Below are 18,486 nucleotides of genomic sequence, written 5' to 3' on the forward strand. Positions count from 1 at the left end.
CATGCTGCTATTAGCCTGTTTGCCAGATTACTTGCACTTTATCAATATACAGCAGACAATTTTACTTCTAAGACACAAGTAAAAGCCACAGTAAAAGCCACAAATTAACAAAAATATTTCTCTCAGCTAATATGAATTGATGTTCTATTTAGATAACTGAAGCAAGCATTCTCTTTTTCTAGAAAACATATTCAGATACTGAGTCATAGAATTGTCTTTACACCCAATGGCAACCAATCTGAAACAAAGATCCTTTTGTGTAATTTTTCTCTAAATCACTTCACTTAAGTTAGATTCCTAAATATGTCTCTTTCTACGCGCGAATCCACCACACAGTTTCCTAGGTTGATTTTTCCACACTGGAAGCACGATAAAATGATGCAGCCATGCCAGGCTTGGGATTCACCAAGTTCGGTCACTTGTAGTACCTTCATCCTCTCAACTGTCCTGTGTGCTAGGAAATACCATGCCAGCATACTATAGAAGATTAAACCAAGGATCTGAGGTAAATATCTGCAGGCAAACCTCTATCCATTTATCCATCTATGCCCTTCCCAGAAAGCAGAAGAAGAATCCTTCATTACTAAACAGACATAGAAAATGGGCAGTCCTGCAGCTCACAACTGAAAACCTAGCTACTCAGAAGGCTGATCCAAGGATCATAGGTCAAAGCCAGCCTGGGCAGAAAAGTCCAGTTCATATCACCAATTAACTACCAAAAATCTGAAAGTGGAGCTGTGGCTCAAGGGGTACAGTCCTAGCTCTCCCTCATAAATTGCTACTATCACTAAGGATGGATCTGCTCATTCTTTGCTGCAAAGGGAGTCATTGACCAGGCCTGCGATGTTACTATGTATCCATAAGCTGAAGGAGTTTTCATTCTTTATTGGTGCAGATACTCACATTTGCCAGAACCTTGAACACTGACACTAAAAGAAACTTGGCCTGTACTGTGACTGTGGTGTGTGCCGCCCTGTGTACTGGTCCCTTGCAAGCAGAACGCCCAGGCACTAGAGGACAGGCTTGTTGCTTGCCATCAGGATGGGTCTGCCTGGCCAGACATGTTCCCTGAGAACACTAACCTCCACATCTCTCTCTCCCTGAGAAATGTGTCACGTGTGTGTGTGTGTGTGTGTGTGTGTGTGTGTGTGTGTGTGTGTGGTGTGGGTGGGTGTGTTTGTTGTGCCCAAGATTTCTGACTTTCTTCAAAGCAGGGATTAACTGTACATGTTTCAGAGCTATTTGTTTTATGTTGGAATATTTGAATAACCTAGTTAATAGAATCATGAAGATTTCTCTCTGGAATAATGGATAGAACGATCAAAGATAGATGAAATATAGAATGGGAATATTCAACAGGAAGGAAATGTAAGATTCAGAATTCCTTCTGAGAAGAGACTCTGACAGCCATAATGCTGTAAATGGAGGCCTGTGCATCTATGGGTCTAATGGTTCTACATGGGTAGCGGCGACATGGGCAGTGGCCTTCCCACGGGACCTGACAAGGTGTCCACACAGCCTCACCCCGATGAGGGGCGTGGGCACACACCAGGAGGACTTCCTGGAGCCCGGGGGACATCCCAGAGGTGTCTAGGCAGGACGAAATGTCACCGGGAAACACGAGCGCACCATCTGTGGAAATCCAGCCAAAGTGGCAGCAACAGAGGTGGCTCAGGAAAGCTGGAGGCCCTGCGGCCACCGAACAGGAGAAGGCGGCAGGTCAGCGTGGCCAGCGAGGCCAGCATCACCCCACCCTGGGGCCAGTTGGGCCAGCATCTCCCCTCTCCACGCCCCCTCCCGCCGGCTCTAGGGACCACCAACCAGGTGAGGAGCAGCGATGAGGGCTGGATGGGTGAGGGCCCAGTGAGTCAGGTCTCTGGTGGGGAGTGGGGGTCAGGTTGGCCTGGTGGGGCGGGGCCGGGGGGCCGGGCAGGGGCAGGGCAGGAGGCTGGGTGGGGGCTGGGCAGGAGGCTGGGCAGGGGCCTGGCAGGGGGCATGCTCACCAGGGCAGAGGGCGATGTTGCAGGGCTTGTGGTGTGTCTCCGGGCCCTCACAAGGCCGGCCCCCGTACTGGGGTGGTGAGCAGGCCCGTGTGCGGGTGCGCTGGCCTCGGCCACAGGTGAAGGAGCACAGGCTCCAGGGCGACCACTCCTCCCAGACGCCGTGCACTGCAACAGAGGAGCATAGGGTCAGCAGGCAGCACAGAGTACAGCACCGCACCACCCAGCACCGCGCTCACAGCACCACCCACGGCACCACCCATCACCGTGCACGACACTCAGCACCGCACACACAGCACCGCACCAGGACACTCAGTACCGCGCGCACAGCACCGCATCGCATGCGGGGAAGGCAAAGACGGTGCTGCCAGAGCAATTCTAACAAAACCCCGGCAGGTAAGATAGAAAGACGCAGTGAAAACAGCACTCTGTCTGCCTTCAAGTGGAGACTGAAAGGCCAATTAAAGTAGGAAACCAGCCACTTCCCTGCGTTGAAACGCAATGGCGTATACTTCTTTTAAATAAAGTTTCTGTTTCCCAACAGTTTTGAATTCTTTTTGAGTCAAAGCAAAATCAGCTAAGGTAGGATATGAAAAACTAAGTTTCTCCTAGCAGAGACGTCTTCCAGACTTACTTCTGCTAATACCTATGAGATTCACAAATTAAGAGTTTTGCCTCAGCCAATTCAACTAATCTAAAGCTGTATGGTGAGCCGCTTGGTTTTGAACCTGGGATTTGTGAAATCCTGGCTGGTTATCTTGTGAAACCCCTGTTCTGGTCGGCTCTGCCGGGGCCTCGCCCCAGCCTGCTCTCTGAGGGTGGCCTCTCTCCCACCCTCAACTGCTCCCCCTGACACACCTCGAATCCCTCCACCAGGTTCAGAGGAACACACCCATAGCATCTCGACTGCAGCAGGGGGAAACCTGACTAGAAATGACAATATACTTCTGGTGTCCTCATGGACATCTGTGACCACAGGCCTCTCCTGTGAGCCCCAAGTCGGTGCTCTCACCCCAAGTCCCAGCATAGCCTCTCATAAATGCTAGCAATGAAAAAGACTTCCGGCCTTGACATGTACTCTTGAGAAGCTTAAGACTGCAAAATTTTTGAATAGGAAGGGGAGTAAAAACATGGTAGAAAATGACAAAATGTGCATGTCATTAGTAGGGTAGGCACAGATCCACGTAAAGGGACAGGGGAAGCATGTGAGTAAATAATTAGTGTTTTAGCCTCTTCTTCATCTATATTCTAGCCAGGGGATACTTAAAAGCTTGAATCTGGGTAATTAACAAATGCATTACTGCGTATAGGTTTTTTTTTCTATTTGTGGTGAGATTACTTAGCATTCACTTGACATACTAATTTTTTTAAGATTACATGTTCAGAGTAAGTAAAGCTACATTTAACCCACAATGTTCAAAATGAAATGTCATACATGAAAAATGCTACAATTTGTGGGTTAGTTTAACATAGATATAAATCAGTTTGAAAATAAACCCACAAATATACTATAGTAGTAAGTACAGTTTCCTTCTGTTTTCGTCATGGATCTGCCACAACTGGTGGTGAAAATATGGTTAAATAGTTGAAATATTGGAGAAATCTGAGTACTAGTCAATGAAAATCTCTTCGAGATTCTGTGAAACTTTCTGACAAAATAATTTAATAGTACATAGAAAAAAACCACAAATATGTAGAGTGAAGAAAATTATGTCTTCTTCTTTTCTCCAGGAAAACCTGGGAACAGCAAGGTAGGTTTGTACTCATTATTATCAGAATACTATCTGCATATAGCTATATACATATAATATACATGTAGTATTTCAATATGTATATATTTAAAACATGTTTATACATGTGGGCATAGGATAATTTACAAAAGCATATTTAAAAAGTAATTTACACGAATGTATTTTGTTAAGTAAATTTTATATTCCTATTGGATTTGTTCTTTTTCAATTACTGTTTTTGTATTTCAAAATGAAGTGTTAAAATGTTAATGACACTCCATAATATTCTGATTGTTGGTTCTGTTTAGTCTCTCTTTTCCAGTTATATTGCTCAATACACATTGTGCAATCCCAGAAAAATAAACTGCTAAATTGGTGAATGTTTCTTTAAGACTCTCAAAAAAAAGTTGCCTTATCTTGATTATTAAATAAAGAGCCTGGAATTCTGGAGAAATTAATGTTACTTAGTACTTCTTAATAGTCTTTATTGTGACATGGTGAAGTTTCATGGGTGATTTATATGGTTTTAATAAGGCTTTTTCACTTAATAGTATATTATTAACAATCTGTTATTGTAGATGCTACTGAATTGGCAGGAATTTATAGCACTACTTTCTAATGTTTACATGTGCTATTCATAATATTCCTGCTAATGATTAGAAATTCTCATTTTAATAGAAAATTATTATACAAGGTATTGTGTTTTTTGCTTGAAAATCTATCTTGTGGAGTCACAGTGCTTTCCCCTTTCTAGTGTTCTTCCTTTCTGGCACCAGCCACTCTGCTGTAAGTCTTCAAGCTGCTGAGCAGAGAAGCTGCTGAGCAGAGATGAGATGAAAAACACTTAATTCACAAAGAAGGCTATCCAAGGGCTGTTGTCTGACTTAGATTGGTCCTGCATGAGATCACTCCCGTGGGGGGAAGAGATGCATTCACTAGGAACCGAAGGACAGGGCCTGGGCTGGTCAGGTCAGGCGGTTTCCCCAAGGCGCATGGGGTCTCCTTGAAGACAACATGGCGGGGGGTGTCGTGGAGGAAGGAGATGCACTCTTCTAATCAGCGGGTGCTATCTGGGGACATGGCCCCGCCCTCACCTGCGTAGGACCGCATAGCCCTCGCCCCTCACCCACAGGGGGGCCACGAGGTCCCACGGGGTGCCACAGTGGCGCGGAACCCTGGGGCTGACCTCGCCACACCACGGGCAGATTCAAGCTGCTGGGGCATGCCCGGGGGCTGCGGCCCTCTGCTGCTGCCAACTTTTTTTTCTATCCCTGCTTTCCTTCTTTGCAGAAGAGCTGGTGAAGAGTAGTAAACTGTCAGAGGAAAAACTTTGCTAATGGTTCGGTATCTTAGGATCCAGATGGAAAGCAATAGAGTTATACAAATGGTATAAAACTACTGATTAATCCTTTAGCATGCAAATTATAGTAATAATTAAATATAAGCCACCTCTAAGGCCATCATTGTATATGTTTTGTGGATTGTGATTTTAATATTGAAATTTGTCTTTTGCTTATGCCACTTTCTTTAATTAAATGCCAAAGAGATTAGTTTCATAGAGCCTGAAAAATTCAGTTATTCATTCATATCCAGCTATATGGAGGGAAATTTATTATGTTAAAGAGTTTACATTGTTTAAGATAATATTTCAATTTTAAACTGTTTTAAATTTTACTTATTCCTTCCTTATTTTTGGACACATTAGATTGATAAGCAAGTGAAACTTTTTCCAGGATGGCAAGTAACAAAAGTATTGAAAAAAAAAACCAAAAAAACAACTAATCTCTTTAACTGAACAAACTGAGCTGTAAGAATGACTTAAAAGTAAGCTTTTTTCTCAACCTTCTACTTAATTTAGAAAGACAAAAATTTCATATATATAAAAGCAAAACTTAACTAGTAATTATATGCATTTCTTCCATAGATATAAAGCTAAGAAGTTTAGAAAGCCAAGAATACTATACACAAAATGCAACCTCAGTTTAAAGCAAATTTATCTATGTGCTAGGCCTCCTACTAGGGCTTGATTCTCAGGGACTGGGCTAAATTGCTCAAGATTGGTGCTCTACCACTTGATCTATAACCCCACTTTCAGATTTTTGCTCGTTAGTTGAGGGCGTTTCTCCTAGCTACCTGCCCAGGCTGGCTTTGAACCTCCATCCTCAGATCCCAGGTTTCTGAGTAGGAGTACATAGATAAGCCACCAGAGCCCGTCTCATTGTTGCCCTTGTTTTCAGAAGCAATTATCAATCTTTTCTTGATAATTATGTGCTTTTCCCTCAAAGCCTTTGCCTGTGTATTTAATTCTACCATCATCTACTGCTCATCTTATTTCTTACTATCATTATCAAGGGACTTCTTGCCTCATTCCTCACGCCTCCCACATCTTCTGTCACCAACTCCTGCTTTGATTTCCTCCAGTCTCTTTACTGAGATAAACACATCAAACCTGAAATTTAATATCAAAGCCATTTTTAATGTATAATTCTTTGTTCAGGTCTCTGGGTATTTTCTGTGAAGAAAAATCCCAGAACTTCCTTAATTTGCACATCTAAAACCCAGTATCTATGAAACAACTTCTTTAGAATGTCATATAATGGATCACATTGACTATCTGCTAGGAAACTAGCATCCATTGATGCCACCACTCTGTGTGTGTGTGTGTGTGTGTGTGTGTGTGCGCGCGTGTGTGTGTGTGTGTGTGTGTATATGTGTGTGTTACAAGGGCTTGAACTTAGGGACTACTTCACTTAAGGCTGGTGCTCTATGAGCTGAGCCACAACTCCATTTGCATTGTGATTACGTGGAGATAAGAGACTCATGGAATCCATTTCCAGCTTGATTGTGGTTATGTGGAGACAAGAGACCCATGGACTTTCTTGCCAGGGCTGGCCTCACAAAGCAATTCTAGATCTCCACCTCCTGAGCAGCTAGGGTTACAGGCGGACCCACCAGCACCTGACTCTACACTTATGAAATCAAGTGCAGAAACTGAACTGGAGATCTCCCCAAAACGCACATGTGCCTTAGCAGATGCAGGCAGGCTCCAGTGTTAGTCGCTTTATTCCAAGACCATACTTGGATGCAAGGTAATAAGGTTGCAGTCACCCAGCCATGAGATGATAAGGCAAAAATATAAACCTGGCAGGACACTGGTGCCTCAAATCTGTAACCCCAGCTACTCAAGAGGCTGAGATCTGAAGATCAGGGTTTGAAGTTAGTCCCACAGAAAACCTGAGCCTTTTATCTCCAACCACCCAGCAAAAAGCTAGATGTGAACTTATGGCTGGCAGAGGGACGACCTCCTGTGAAATGAGTGAAGAATAACTCCCAGACCCCAGGACAGGGCCCAGTGTCAGCACCAAATGAAGTAAACAAGCAAATAAAGAAAGAGGATAAATGAAGTAAAATAACCAAAAGAACATGAAATAAGATGAAAGAAAATGAAAATAAGGGAAAGTAAAAATACAGGAGAGACCGCAAACGTGACAGTATTAGAAAAGAGAAAGAAGCAGCTCGGGTGTGCTCGGGCAGGAAAAGGAGTCCGGCTAAGGAGCCCTCCAGCGCGGGGTGCAGGGCGCTGGGCAAAGAGCTCGGGGAGCGGGGCGCGGGGTGTGGGTTGCAGGGCGCTGGGCGCGGGGCTGGGAGCGTGGGGGACGCGGGGCGCAGAGCGCACGGTCGAGGCGCCATGGCTCTCTCCACGGCATGACAATGTCACAGGGAATGAGCAATGGTGCATAGGTGAGGCATGACACAGTTCAATCACATCCACAGGGAGGTGCTGCTAACACTACCTGGACAGAGGGCAGTGTTATTGCAAACCCGAGACTCTCTTAATGGACCGCTGCAGTGAGTCCCGAAAGGCGAGACACAAGTTCTGGTTCGCACCTGCGACCCTTGACCGCAAGTCACAGAGCAGGCGCTCCACGGGGACCAGTCCTCCACGCCGGATTCACCTGCGTGCGAGACAACAGACAAGCGTGAGACCCCGCGACGGCCGCCCAGGGCACCTCCTCCACGCTGGACATGGCGACATGCTTGCCTATGTCAAATCCAGAGAGCAAGGCCGCCCAGCCAGGGATAGGGGACCCCAGGGGGAGCGCCGGCCCAAGGCCAGCCAGGCTGTGACCGCTATGACAAACCCCTCCACGGCCCTCCTGCGATAGGGGTGCAGGGAGGCCTCGCGGGCACTCGGGGAGAGTGGCTGTGGAGTTTTTCTCTTCGGCTGGCAAGCCTGCCCACCGTGGCCCCGGGGGCTCTTCTGCCTGGGCTCTCCCACTCGACTCTCCACAGAGTCGGCTCTTCGGGTACCGTGTGGAACACGGCAGGCGCATGGTCACTCCAGGTTAAATGGCCTTTTCACCCTGTCCTAGAGACTGCTGTTTTAGTCATTTTTTAAAGGTCCTCTGCTTATGATTTCACTCCTGATCTCAGGTGCAGGAGTGATTTTTTTTGTTAGAAACAAACAAAAATTCCTCAGTATGTCTTCACTTATTATGGAACTGAAATCTCCAGGCCAGGTCAGTTCTGAGCGCCGGCTCCCTGCGCCCCGTGCGGCTGCCAGGCTCATCCGGAGTCAAGCCCCAGCCAGGCATAGCTGCGGGCCGCTCCTTCTACTCTGCCATCAGAGCCAGCCAGGGATCTTAAGGCTGATTAGCACATTTGTTATTGTTGCCCTCAACCTCAATGGAGTTTTACTTGGAACAGTAACTATTTCCGTTAGAATTTTACTTAGTTACCTGGATTAAAAAGGTACAGGGGAGGCGTTTTGAGAACATTGTTCTGTGGATGACAGAGATACAGGAGTAAGCTCTGTCTCAGAGATTCCATCTAGCTTGTGCCTCTGGAATATAACTCAAAGGATACATAGGATAATCCACTTTCTCTTTTCTTTCTTAGAGTAAATGATGTAGAACTTATCGTGGGTGCCAGTCAAGAGCAAGCAGGTCCAAACATGGTTACTCTCAAAGACAGGCATTTGGACCAGTAGGCTGCAATCTTCACCGTGCAATCTTTGTTCCATAAAGGAAAAGTCAGCTGGTGCACAGCAGTCACTGCATGGCAGGCTCATTTCCCGATCTGGTGAAGTCTGCTGAAGTGAAGGTGGAGGTCAGCTTCTGAGCATGCTTGCTTTTCCAGGCATTCACTCGGGGCCAGGCTGTGCTGTGACTCATGGAAGCATGGATGCCCACGCCTCAGAGGGCTCTCCTGAACCCAAGGAGCAGCAAGCTGGACAGCTCTTCACTGATCATGCTCAATTACTTTAATATTTCATATTTACTTATACCTGACTTCCTATGTGCCCTTGGCTGATGACTGCAAACCTACTTTGAAGGCACGTTTTATAATTTGTTCTTTTATCAGATTATATCCTTGCCAGTCAGGAAAATCTTCAGTTCAATAAGGCCAAGGGTAGGACAACATTTAAAAATTAGCCATATACATATATAGATATATATGCATATGTTTATATATGTACATATGCACTACATATATTCAGCAATGAAAATTTAAGCTTCAAGTTAGGAAAAACAATAGAGGATGTTTCTAATGACTTCTAACATGTTGGTAATGAGGTTACGTGACTCATATGACATATAAATATTATGATTTTATGATATTAAGAGCCAGAAAATTAAGAGCAATGTGCGTTCTTTAATAAGTGAAATGACAAAGATTATGAATAAAATGAGCTTTATTTGCCACAAAACAATTGTTCTCTTCCGCTTGTGTTGTTACCATGACAGAAAAAAAATTAAATAGACCAAAGGAAGAGTTAGGCTCAATAAATATTTTTAAACAGACGTGAGCGTCCCACCCCGCAGAGGCTGGGGTTTGCGGGGAAGACTGGGCCCCTTGGCTCAGCTTCCTCTCACTGCTGCTGCCCTCACATCACACATCCTCTTGTGCAGCAAACCTTGAAGGCACAGGTGACGCTGAAAGTAATTCGGTCACTATAAATTCCATTTACCTAGCCGAGTGGTCTCTCATGAAACAAAGGCCAACTCTCAAGGGCTATTTTCTATCAGCCATTCTAGGTGCTATGCTACTTCCTTATCCAGGGTGTGGCAGCCTTCCACTGGAACTCATCGGTTCACTGTGAAGCACAGCTCGTGCATTTTCACCACGTCCATGTGTAAAATACTCAACGACCCTGAAGCGTGCATGGAGTGTCCCGGTGCCTTCCCTGCCTCTGGGAGCTGGAATACAGGTCGAGGGGATGGGCTCTGTCCTGGCAGGACACATACTAGTCTGTGTTTGGAGGGAAGCTACGGAAGGTCTTGAGCTATCCATCTCTTTCGACTTCTTCAGCAGAATGGAAAGTTCCTATCTGCGCCCCAACATGCTTGCTCTACACAAGGTAATATGCATGAATATATTTTAGCATACAAACAACATGTTAATAATATAAAAATGTGCTAGTATGTTAAAGGCCTGGGATTAGAAACAGACATTTACTTTTCTTTTTTTTTTCTATTTTAGATGACAGGCTATTTTGACCTAATGTAGACTGCTTTCCTCCTGACATTAAATATGTTTACAAATTCATTTGGTGACTGTGATGCCAAAAAGTTCAAGTGCAGTTGGGATGGTTATTTATTATTCAGTGTTCTTTGTTATCAAATTACTGTTTAGAATTTTTTTTATCAGCAGCACCAGTGTCTTGGTTTGAGAGAGAAGTTGTATAAATTTAATTTTTATAAGATTCAGTGAATGGTGTCTGCATTTGTTTAAGCTACAATAACACTGAAGAAAGCACTTGGAAATTATTTAAAGAAATAAATATCCCTGTCCTTTGTTAGCTTTATAATTGCATAGCGCCAAACTCTGCATAATCAAGAACTACTAAAAAATAATGTGGTTTTCCAGTCTCATCGCAGTATTCTAGCTTACTTTTATTTTTATTTAAAAAAAGCTGTGCCAGTCTTGAGGCTTGAAATCAGGGACTGTTCCCAGTGACTGATCTTTTGTGCTCAAGACTAGCACTCTGCCACTAGAGGCACAGCTGCACTGCCAGCTTTTTTGAAGATTGAAGATAGGCTCACAGACTTTCTTGCCCATTCTGGCTTCAAACCACAGTCTTCAGATCTCAGTCTCCTGGGTGGCTGGAATCACAGATGTAAGCCACTTGGGCCTGGCCCTAATTTATGTTTTATTTAATTTTTGTACCAGTATGGGACTTGAACTCAGGACCTCACATCGCTTAGCTATTTTGCTTAAGGCTGGCACTCCATTACTGGAGCCACACCTTCACTTCCAATTTTTTTTGATGGTTAACTGAAGATGACTTAGCAGACTGGGCTGCCTTCAAACCAAGTCCTCAGAACTCAGCCTCCTAAGTCACTAGGATTATGGGCATGAGCCACCAGCACACTGCTCTTAATTCATTTAAAAAATAAGTATTAAGTATATGTGTATGCTTAACACTACTTACATCTAAAGTATGTCTGGTTTAAAATGGAATAATCAATATTATCCAATCAATATTTTAGAACTCTAATTTTAAAATCTATTTCTTCTTCCCTGTAATTCCTAACAGCATGATTTTATGGCTTTCATGAATCTATTTAACAAACATTTTGTCTCTTTACAAAATCATGTGTTACTACAAATAAGAACTAGATACAACACAATGAAAATAATGAATAAATGCAAAATCTGACATTAATATACTCTAAGAAAGACACTATTCCTTGAGATTTGTATTTGCTTTTGAAGATTTTGGCAGGAAATTGTGAATGTTCTTGGTGCATTTTGTAAGCAAAACAAAAAAATGGAATCTGAACAAAAACTCCTGACCAAACTGTATAAAATTTAATATTCAAGCTAATTTTCCTATATGACTAGAAGTGAGGATTAAGTGTTTTCCAGTTCAATCCTCCAGAATCTGAATTTTCTTCTGTATAAAGGAAGATGTTCTCTTCTGGCCCTGTGGACATCTCTCCCAGCCTCCAGGGTACTTGGGCCATTCTCTGTCTCTTCATTCAAATCTCTGCTCCATCGCTGAGAATTTTCCTCCCAGCATCAGGGCAAAATACATTTAGAATTTTAGGAACTGGCCCAAACATAAATGCATTTTTGAACTTGGCCAGGCAGGTAACAGAATAGAAACCATTGTTTCTTTTCTTTCATAAGGAGGTGCATGAAAAGCAGATGAGAAAGTTCTCTTCCTTCCTGCCTTTGCACATCACGATGTTTCAAAACAAGATCCCCAAAAGGTGTCCTTGTGGAATTATACTAAACATTCTGCCTTGAAAATCTGACTTAGGTTCAACTAATCCTTTTAAATAGACTACATATCGATTTCAAAAACACAATTCAGTAACAATATCTGAATTTTAAGTTGCAGATTCATGCTAGTATTCTGAAGACCCATCTTATGAACCGTGAGGACAAACCTACTCTCTGGGGAATTTCATCAGAAACAGTGAAAATATCATGTGAGGGATGAAAATTCACTTATCAGTGCTAAAACAGTCCATATTTACAACTTATTAAAGACCTAGATAAAACTCTTTGTTTTAAATTTCCCCAAATAAAGTTGAGGGCTACATACATTCACAATGTAAGTTTTAAATACTTTTTCATCTTAAGAGATATCACATGCAGTGAACTGAATGAAACTGTAACTCATTAATTAGGACAAAGCAACTGTGAATATACATCCTCAATTAAACTCTATAGCTACAGGATCAGGAAAACCACTACATATTCAGAACACAATTATATTTATTAATATATACTTTTATTTATAACAAGGAAATTAGCTGTCATATATGTAGTTGTTTAAAAATAATTTACCATTGAAAATTTTATAATCTAATCATTTTTGTTGACATTTAATTTTTGAAGTCTATTTCAGCTTAGTAACAGAAACTATCAACTTTTAACTCCTTAGCTTATATAACCAAGTTCTTTTCAAATCAAATAGTAAATTATTAAATGTTTTAATTTGTATATGTAGATAATTGAATAATATCCATAGGCTTTGATGTTTGAACAAATAATTCATTGATAAATTAAATTTCATCATCTAAGTCCTATTTAAACATTTAATTCTTGAAAGTTTTATATTAATTATTAAAGAAATAACTTCATTATTTTTATTAAAAGCTTAATAACACATTTTAATGGTTTCTTATATGTACATGCATATCGATATTGGGATTTGAACTCAGGGCCCTGCACTCTCCTTGGCTTTTTCACTCAAAGCTGGAGCTCTACTACTAGCCCCATCTCACTATGTCTGGCGTGTGATGGGTTCATTGGAGATAAGCATCTCCTGGACTTTTCCACTGGGGCTGGCTTTGAACCATGACCCCTGGATATCAACGTCCTGTTTAGCTAGAATTACAGGCATGAGCCACCGGTTTCAGGCTATTTACTGGTTGGTTAACACCAGGAAATACTAAAAATAAAAGCTAAATGTCCCATACCAACACAACATAATTTTAATACATTTTTGTGCATTTTTCAATTCCAAGCTACTTTATTCATTGACTGGTGATAAAAATGATTTAAAAAATCAGCTCAAAAAAAAAACTGACAGATGTGCAGCACAAAGTCATGACAACATGCAGTGATTCCATTAAATTAACAACAGTAATAGGAAAATGTAACTAACGCATTACCAGTTTGTGCCATAAACTTAGCAGCATCAGCTGGCTCCTGAGGGACCCTTTTCTCATGAACAGATCGAGGCCGCTGACTTTTTATTGTATGATCTCCCATCATTCCAAACTCTAAAGACAGAATAAAGGTATATGAAAGCTTGTGTGTAGACATTTCTCACAAGTCACATTACGGTCTCATGCATTATGTTTCTGGGCATGGCAAGAAGTGATTGCAAAGACACAATTCTAAATTTCCTAGACTGGTCTGCTTGAAGTATTGCTGTACTCAACTCAAAACCTGCATACATGAATGAGATTGCAAGAAGCAATAATTATAGTCACCAGGTCACATCAGAGGGGTAGGTCAGGCTCACTATGCTGATATTCTGAAACAGTTTGTCTGAAAGACAACTCAACTACATGATGTCAGTAGTTGTTTTCCAGATGGCATGGCACCTGCCTCTGCCCCCTGGCATTTGTCAGCACTTTTCTAAAGGGATGAGTCATTATTTTGAGTTTCTCTCAGGAAGGAGGGAATAAAGTTTCCCTACATAGACCCAAGCTGTCTGTTCTCAAACTGGTGTCCTACCTTTACTTCCTGAGTGCTGGGATTACAGGCTGGGGCCACTGTGCTTGGCTAGAAGTAAGTCATTCTGTAATCCAACTTTCCCAAGGTTAGCATTCACATCATATGTCAGTATTCAAAGATGACTATCTTTCTTGGTTCCCCACCCCTGTGTCTCTTTCTATCTCTCTGTCTCTTCTCTCTTTCTTTCTCCTCTCTCTCTCTCTCTCTCTCTCTCTCTCTCTCTCTCTCTCTCTCTCTCTCTCTCTCTCTTTCTCTCTCACGCGCGCGCGTGTGCGCACACACACACACACACACACACGATATCATCATAATTCTCATTTTTTCTAGGCCTGAGTCAAATAATCCCTTTCCCTTCTTGAAATCACATGTAAAGGAGGAATGCTGTATTCTGGAATGGAGACTGGGCTTGGTTTCTATTTAAGCTTTAGATAACAAAGATCATAGTGGGGAAAGGAAGACAGCTAACTGTGCTCAATGCAGAGGCAGATGGAGGGGAGAAGTTAAAGAGAATGGTTTTAGAGTAAAATATTTTGAAAGCCTCCTACAGCTTGAAGAACTCCTGTGCACAGAATTCCAAAAGTTTGGGGTTTGCTAATATGCATGGTACAGTGAAGTTAGCAGAATCACAGCCGAATGCCTGGTATCACCTGCTGGTTCTGGGGTGAGGAGCCTCCTCTGCGGACAGATACCCTGCGGCCTCCTTGGAGGACTCCATGGAGTGGTTCAGCTCTAGCACATTCCAATGGCTGGGCAGTTACTTCACCAGAGCCAAAAATATCAAAATTTGGGGAGGCAAAAATTGCATTCATTTATTTTTTTTGTTCTTTCCTCAATAATTTCAAATACTCTTCTGCTAAACATGAGAACTCACTTTGCAATATATTTTGTACAACTCTATTCCTTTTTGTGAGAAAATTGTAAAATCTAGCACAATTTTTGGTTTCTTTTTGTCTGTCCTGGAAAATTACCATAAACTCTGACCCCTCAAAGACAACTTGCTGGAAAGTTTGTGTAGAGATCCAATCTGAAAAGACATGCCCTAGGAAATTTGATGAATGCAAATAGGTGTTGGGTTTGTTTTGCCAATTTAGATTATACAGAATATAGAAATTAGAAATTTTCATGAAATGTTATTTGATCGTATAAACTCCATTGCGCCTTCCCATTTCACTGTGTCTATGTGTGGTGTTTGAGGTAGTTTACAACAGGCTCGTAAGAAGAAATATCTAATTATATGCAATAGAATGGTTTGTGAAATTGGCTATTTAGAATGTTTTATGTACAAACTCTTTAATATGTTGACGTGTTAAACCAATGCAATATTTTTAAGACCTTAAATACTGAAAGAATTCAGCAATGTTTTTTTTTTACTTATTAACACATTATCTTCTTTCCTGTGGAATTTGTAATTCACTTTGTGCCTGCAGCGTGTCCACGCTCATGGCTGTCAGTGTTTGTCAGAGTACATCTGCACAGCCAATTGTGGCCTCTGATGCTCACACTAACTAAGGCAGTTTGGCACTGAGAAGGAAAGACAGCATGGTTATTATTCCAGATCTACAAATGCTGAATCACATAACAATTCTATGACCTATCGATTGCTTTATTAATTTATCTATTGCGGTCAGGATTTGGACTCGGGGCCTTGAGCTTTTAGGCAAGCACTCTCCCACCTGAGCCATGTCTGAGCCCTTTCCTGCTTCAGCTGTTTTCCAGGGTCTCTTATTTTTCCCCTAGGCTTTCTGCTGAGTATGATTCTCCTACCAGTATGCCTGGAGAACTGGAGAGACAGTTAACAGGCAAGAGACATCACACTCAGCTTACTTGTGAAGTTGGGTCTCACTGTCTTGTTGCCAACACTCGCCTCAAACCTGGATTTACAGGTAGCTAGTCCTCCAGTAGCTGGGATGAAACACATACACTACACATTCCTCCCTAGAACACCATTCTTGTGGTCTATGGGAGTGTGGGATCAACCGCAACTTTTCTTGTAAGGGGGAGGGAAGCATCTGCACAGGGAGTAAGATCCAAATGTTTAGTGCTCTGGGCTGCCAACCAAACTACTGAAACTTTAACAAAGTATCATGTTGAATTTTTAACGATTTCTGGGTTATAAATATGAATCACATAAAATGTACATTTATCAAGTTGAATTTAAGTAACTTAGTTCATCTCATTTGCTTGAATGTGATTTGTATATTTCAAAAATGTTTATAATAGAAATGACATAACCATACATCTAAGCCTAGTTACTATGCAGAGTACTAGCCACTATAGTTAAGGAATCTTTCAAAAGTTTATACATATAATTAGATATTTGAACATTAAAAATGTAATTGTGGATAACTGTCAGTCTAATTTACCTGAAAATTACTTTTTTGAAAAGTGAGTCTGTGACCCTGACAGAAATTCTCTATAAGATATAAAATAGGTTACAAATTTCTTTAGTTTTAATTTGGAAAAAATACAAAGGCAGTGTTTTAAAAATATTCTGTGGCTATTATTCCAGATCTAAAAAAATCAAATTTATAATTGGAATATGCAAATTATTATCTAGCCAATGTTTCTAGTCCTATGATAAAAATAGGTCTTATTTGTTTTAGGGTTGATATCCAGGGTAAGATTTAACAAGAAATGTTATATTTTCCTCCATCTTTCATACTTGATTATTTTCAAAACATTAAAGTATCTTTCATTACTATATCTTCTACTTATCAAATAAATGACAACTGGATCATTCAAATGTAATAAAACAAAAAAACTCTTGTTTTTATGATTGTTCATTATGGTCTATGGTAAACCTTTAGTATGTGTTATTTGGATATGTTTCAAAACTTGGTTCACAGTCAAACAATTCTGCATTGGCAAAGATAATATACAACATTAGTTACATGAGGAAATAATTCAGCCAAATAAAAAGATGGTCAGCTTCGGTGAAAGCAATGGAAAGCAAGTTATGAAATCAAATGAAATAAGGAATAGCATAATATTGTGAATGGTAGGTACATGGCTTATGAAAATGGAGTTATTTCCTGCGTCTTTATGCTGGGCTGATGAGGGTAAAGAACATCAAATGATTGACCGTGGCCTTTATGAGCTGGGATATTTGGCCCAACTGTCTTTCACGGTGCTTCTTGCTATAAGCAGTCCTGCCCTGACATATGAGATACCAATTTCCACTAAAGAGAGGTCTGGGAATTCTTCTGCCTTAAATCTAGTCTGTGTATCTTTTCCCTCAGACAGGTACATAGAGCCATTTAAAGAAGAATAAAAAAACCAGACTTTAGATTACAATGGTTGGTTATGGATGTATTAATCTGTCAAAAAATTACAACTCATACATCTCCACTTGTGACTACACCGTTGTTGTAAATTCTGGAACATACTGGCAAGAACATCCAGCGCATGAGGAGAGAAGAGTGGTCTGTGCCAGGCGTGCGGCAGTGTGCTCCGTTCTCGGTGGGAAGGAGCCTTGCAGCTCATCCACAGATCCAGATGGGCTTGCTCAGCAGTCAAGGGCCCACGTCCACAACTGTCTGCCCTGGCCAAGGCCCCTGGACATACCCCCACCCCTGCTTCCCAGGCGCTGCCTCAGGGAGCTGGGCCCACCCACCCCACAGTCCCCAGACTGCCTGGCTCCTGACAAACAATGGACTTGCACTTCCACCCAAGATTAAGGGTCTTTCCTTATCAAAGCACTATACCATAAAGTCCCCAGTGACCCAAAGTGCCCTTTATGACATAAAAAATCAATGCTTGCTCTATGCATAGATGGAAGTCAATATTTACTTGCTAAATGGCTACAAAGCCAAATCACTAATAAAAGTGTATTTATTAAGCACCAAACCCTGTGGTAAGAACTTCTTATTCACAATGCACCTCACTATCTATTTAGGGACATTCTTACAACTCAGTGGGGGTGAAATTAGAATTTTAAATCAGATACTGAAAATTATTTACATTTGCTTATGATTATCATAATCGGAATTTTTGTGATCAGCAAAGCTTATTATCTAACAACACATTCAGGCTATACTTAAATTTTTACCTCAGAACAGATCTGCTATGAAATAAAGATTTTAATGAGCATTTATTAGTTAGCAAATATGTATTAGAGAATAAAGAAGACAAATAGGAAATTTTTCTGATATTCTAAAATTCATAGTCCAAAGAAGTTCACTAGTTATATGAAATATGCGGAAGTAACTATATTCCTAAATCCTAGAACACTTTTTCTATACAATTATTTGTTAATACATCTCTAAAGAGAAAATACAACTTTTAAGTAATTCAACTGGACAAGATGATCCCATTCATTGAAATCTAAAAGAAAGAATGTCAAATACATTATTCACTGGCAGAACAAAAATCCTGCATTGGCTTAGGTGGGAAAGACACATAAAATCCATTTAGAAGCAATCAGATATTGTCATTTTGATATATTTTAGTGCAGTTAGTCAGGAGTATAAGATATTGAATTTATATATTTTCCATTCATTGGAAGGAGTTGGCCCACTGAGTTTGCATGCAGGTTTTTTTTTCTTCTCCTGTGT

The 18,486-nt window shown here is 41.3% G+C and overlaps 1 protein-coding gene across 2 annotated transcripts in view; it reads right to left on the reverse strand.

Moving 5' to 3' along the window:
- Adgrb3 (adhesion G protein-coupled receptor B3) overlaps positions 1–18,486 on the reverse strand; it is a 466,475-nt gene that overhangs the window by 288,149 nt on the left and 159,840 nt on the right. For both annotated transcript variants that reach the window (XM_090338496.1, XM_090338497.1), the window contains exons 3-5: positions 13,363–13,473; positions 7,525–7,686; positions 2,004–2,168 (exon numbers count right to left, since the gene is read on the reverse strand). In XM_090338496.1, coding sequence (XP_090194622.1) covers positions 2,004–2,168; positions 7,525–7,686; positions 13,363–13,473 — 438 coding nt within the window. The remainder of the gene's footprint in view (positions 1–2,003; positions 2,169–7,524; positions 7,687–13,362; positions 13,474–18,486) is intronic.

Source organism: Megascapheus bottae, chromosome 8 (genome assembly GCF_031878675.1).
Source record: "Megascapheus bottae isolate mThoBot1 chromosome 8, mThoBot2.hap1, whole genome shotgun sequence".
Taxonomy (NCBI): Eukaryota; Metazoa; Chordata; class Mammalia; order Rodentia; family Geomyidae; genus Megascapheus; species Megascapheus bottae.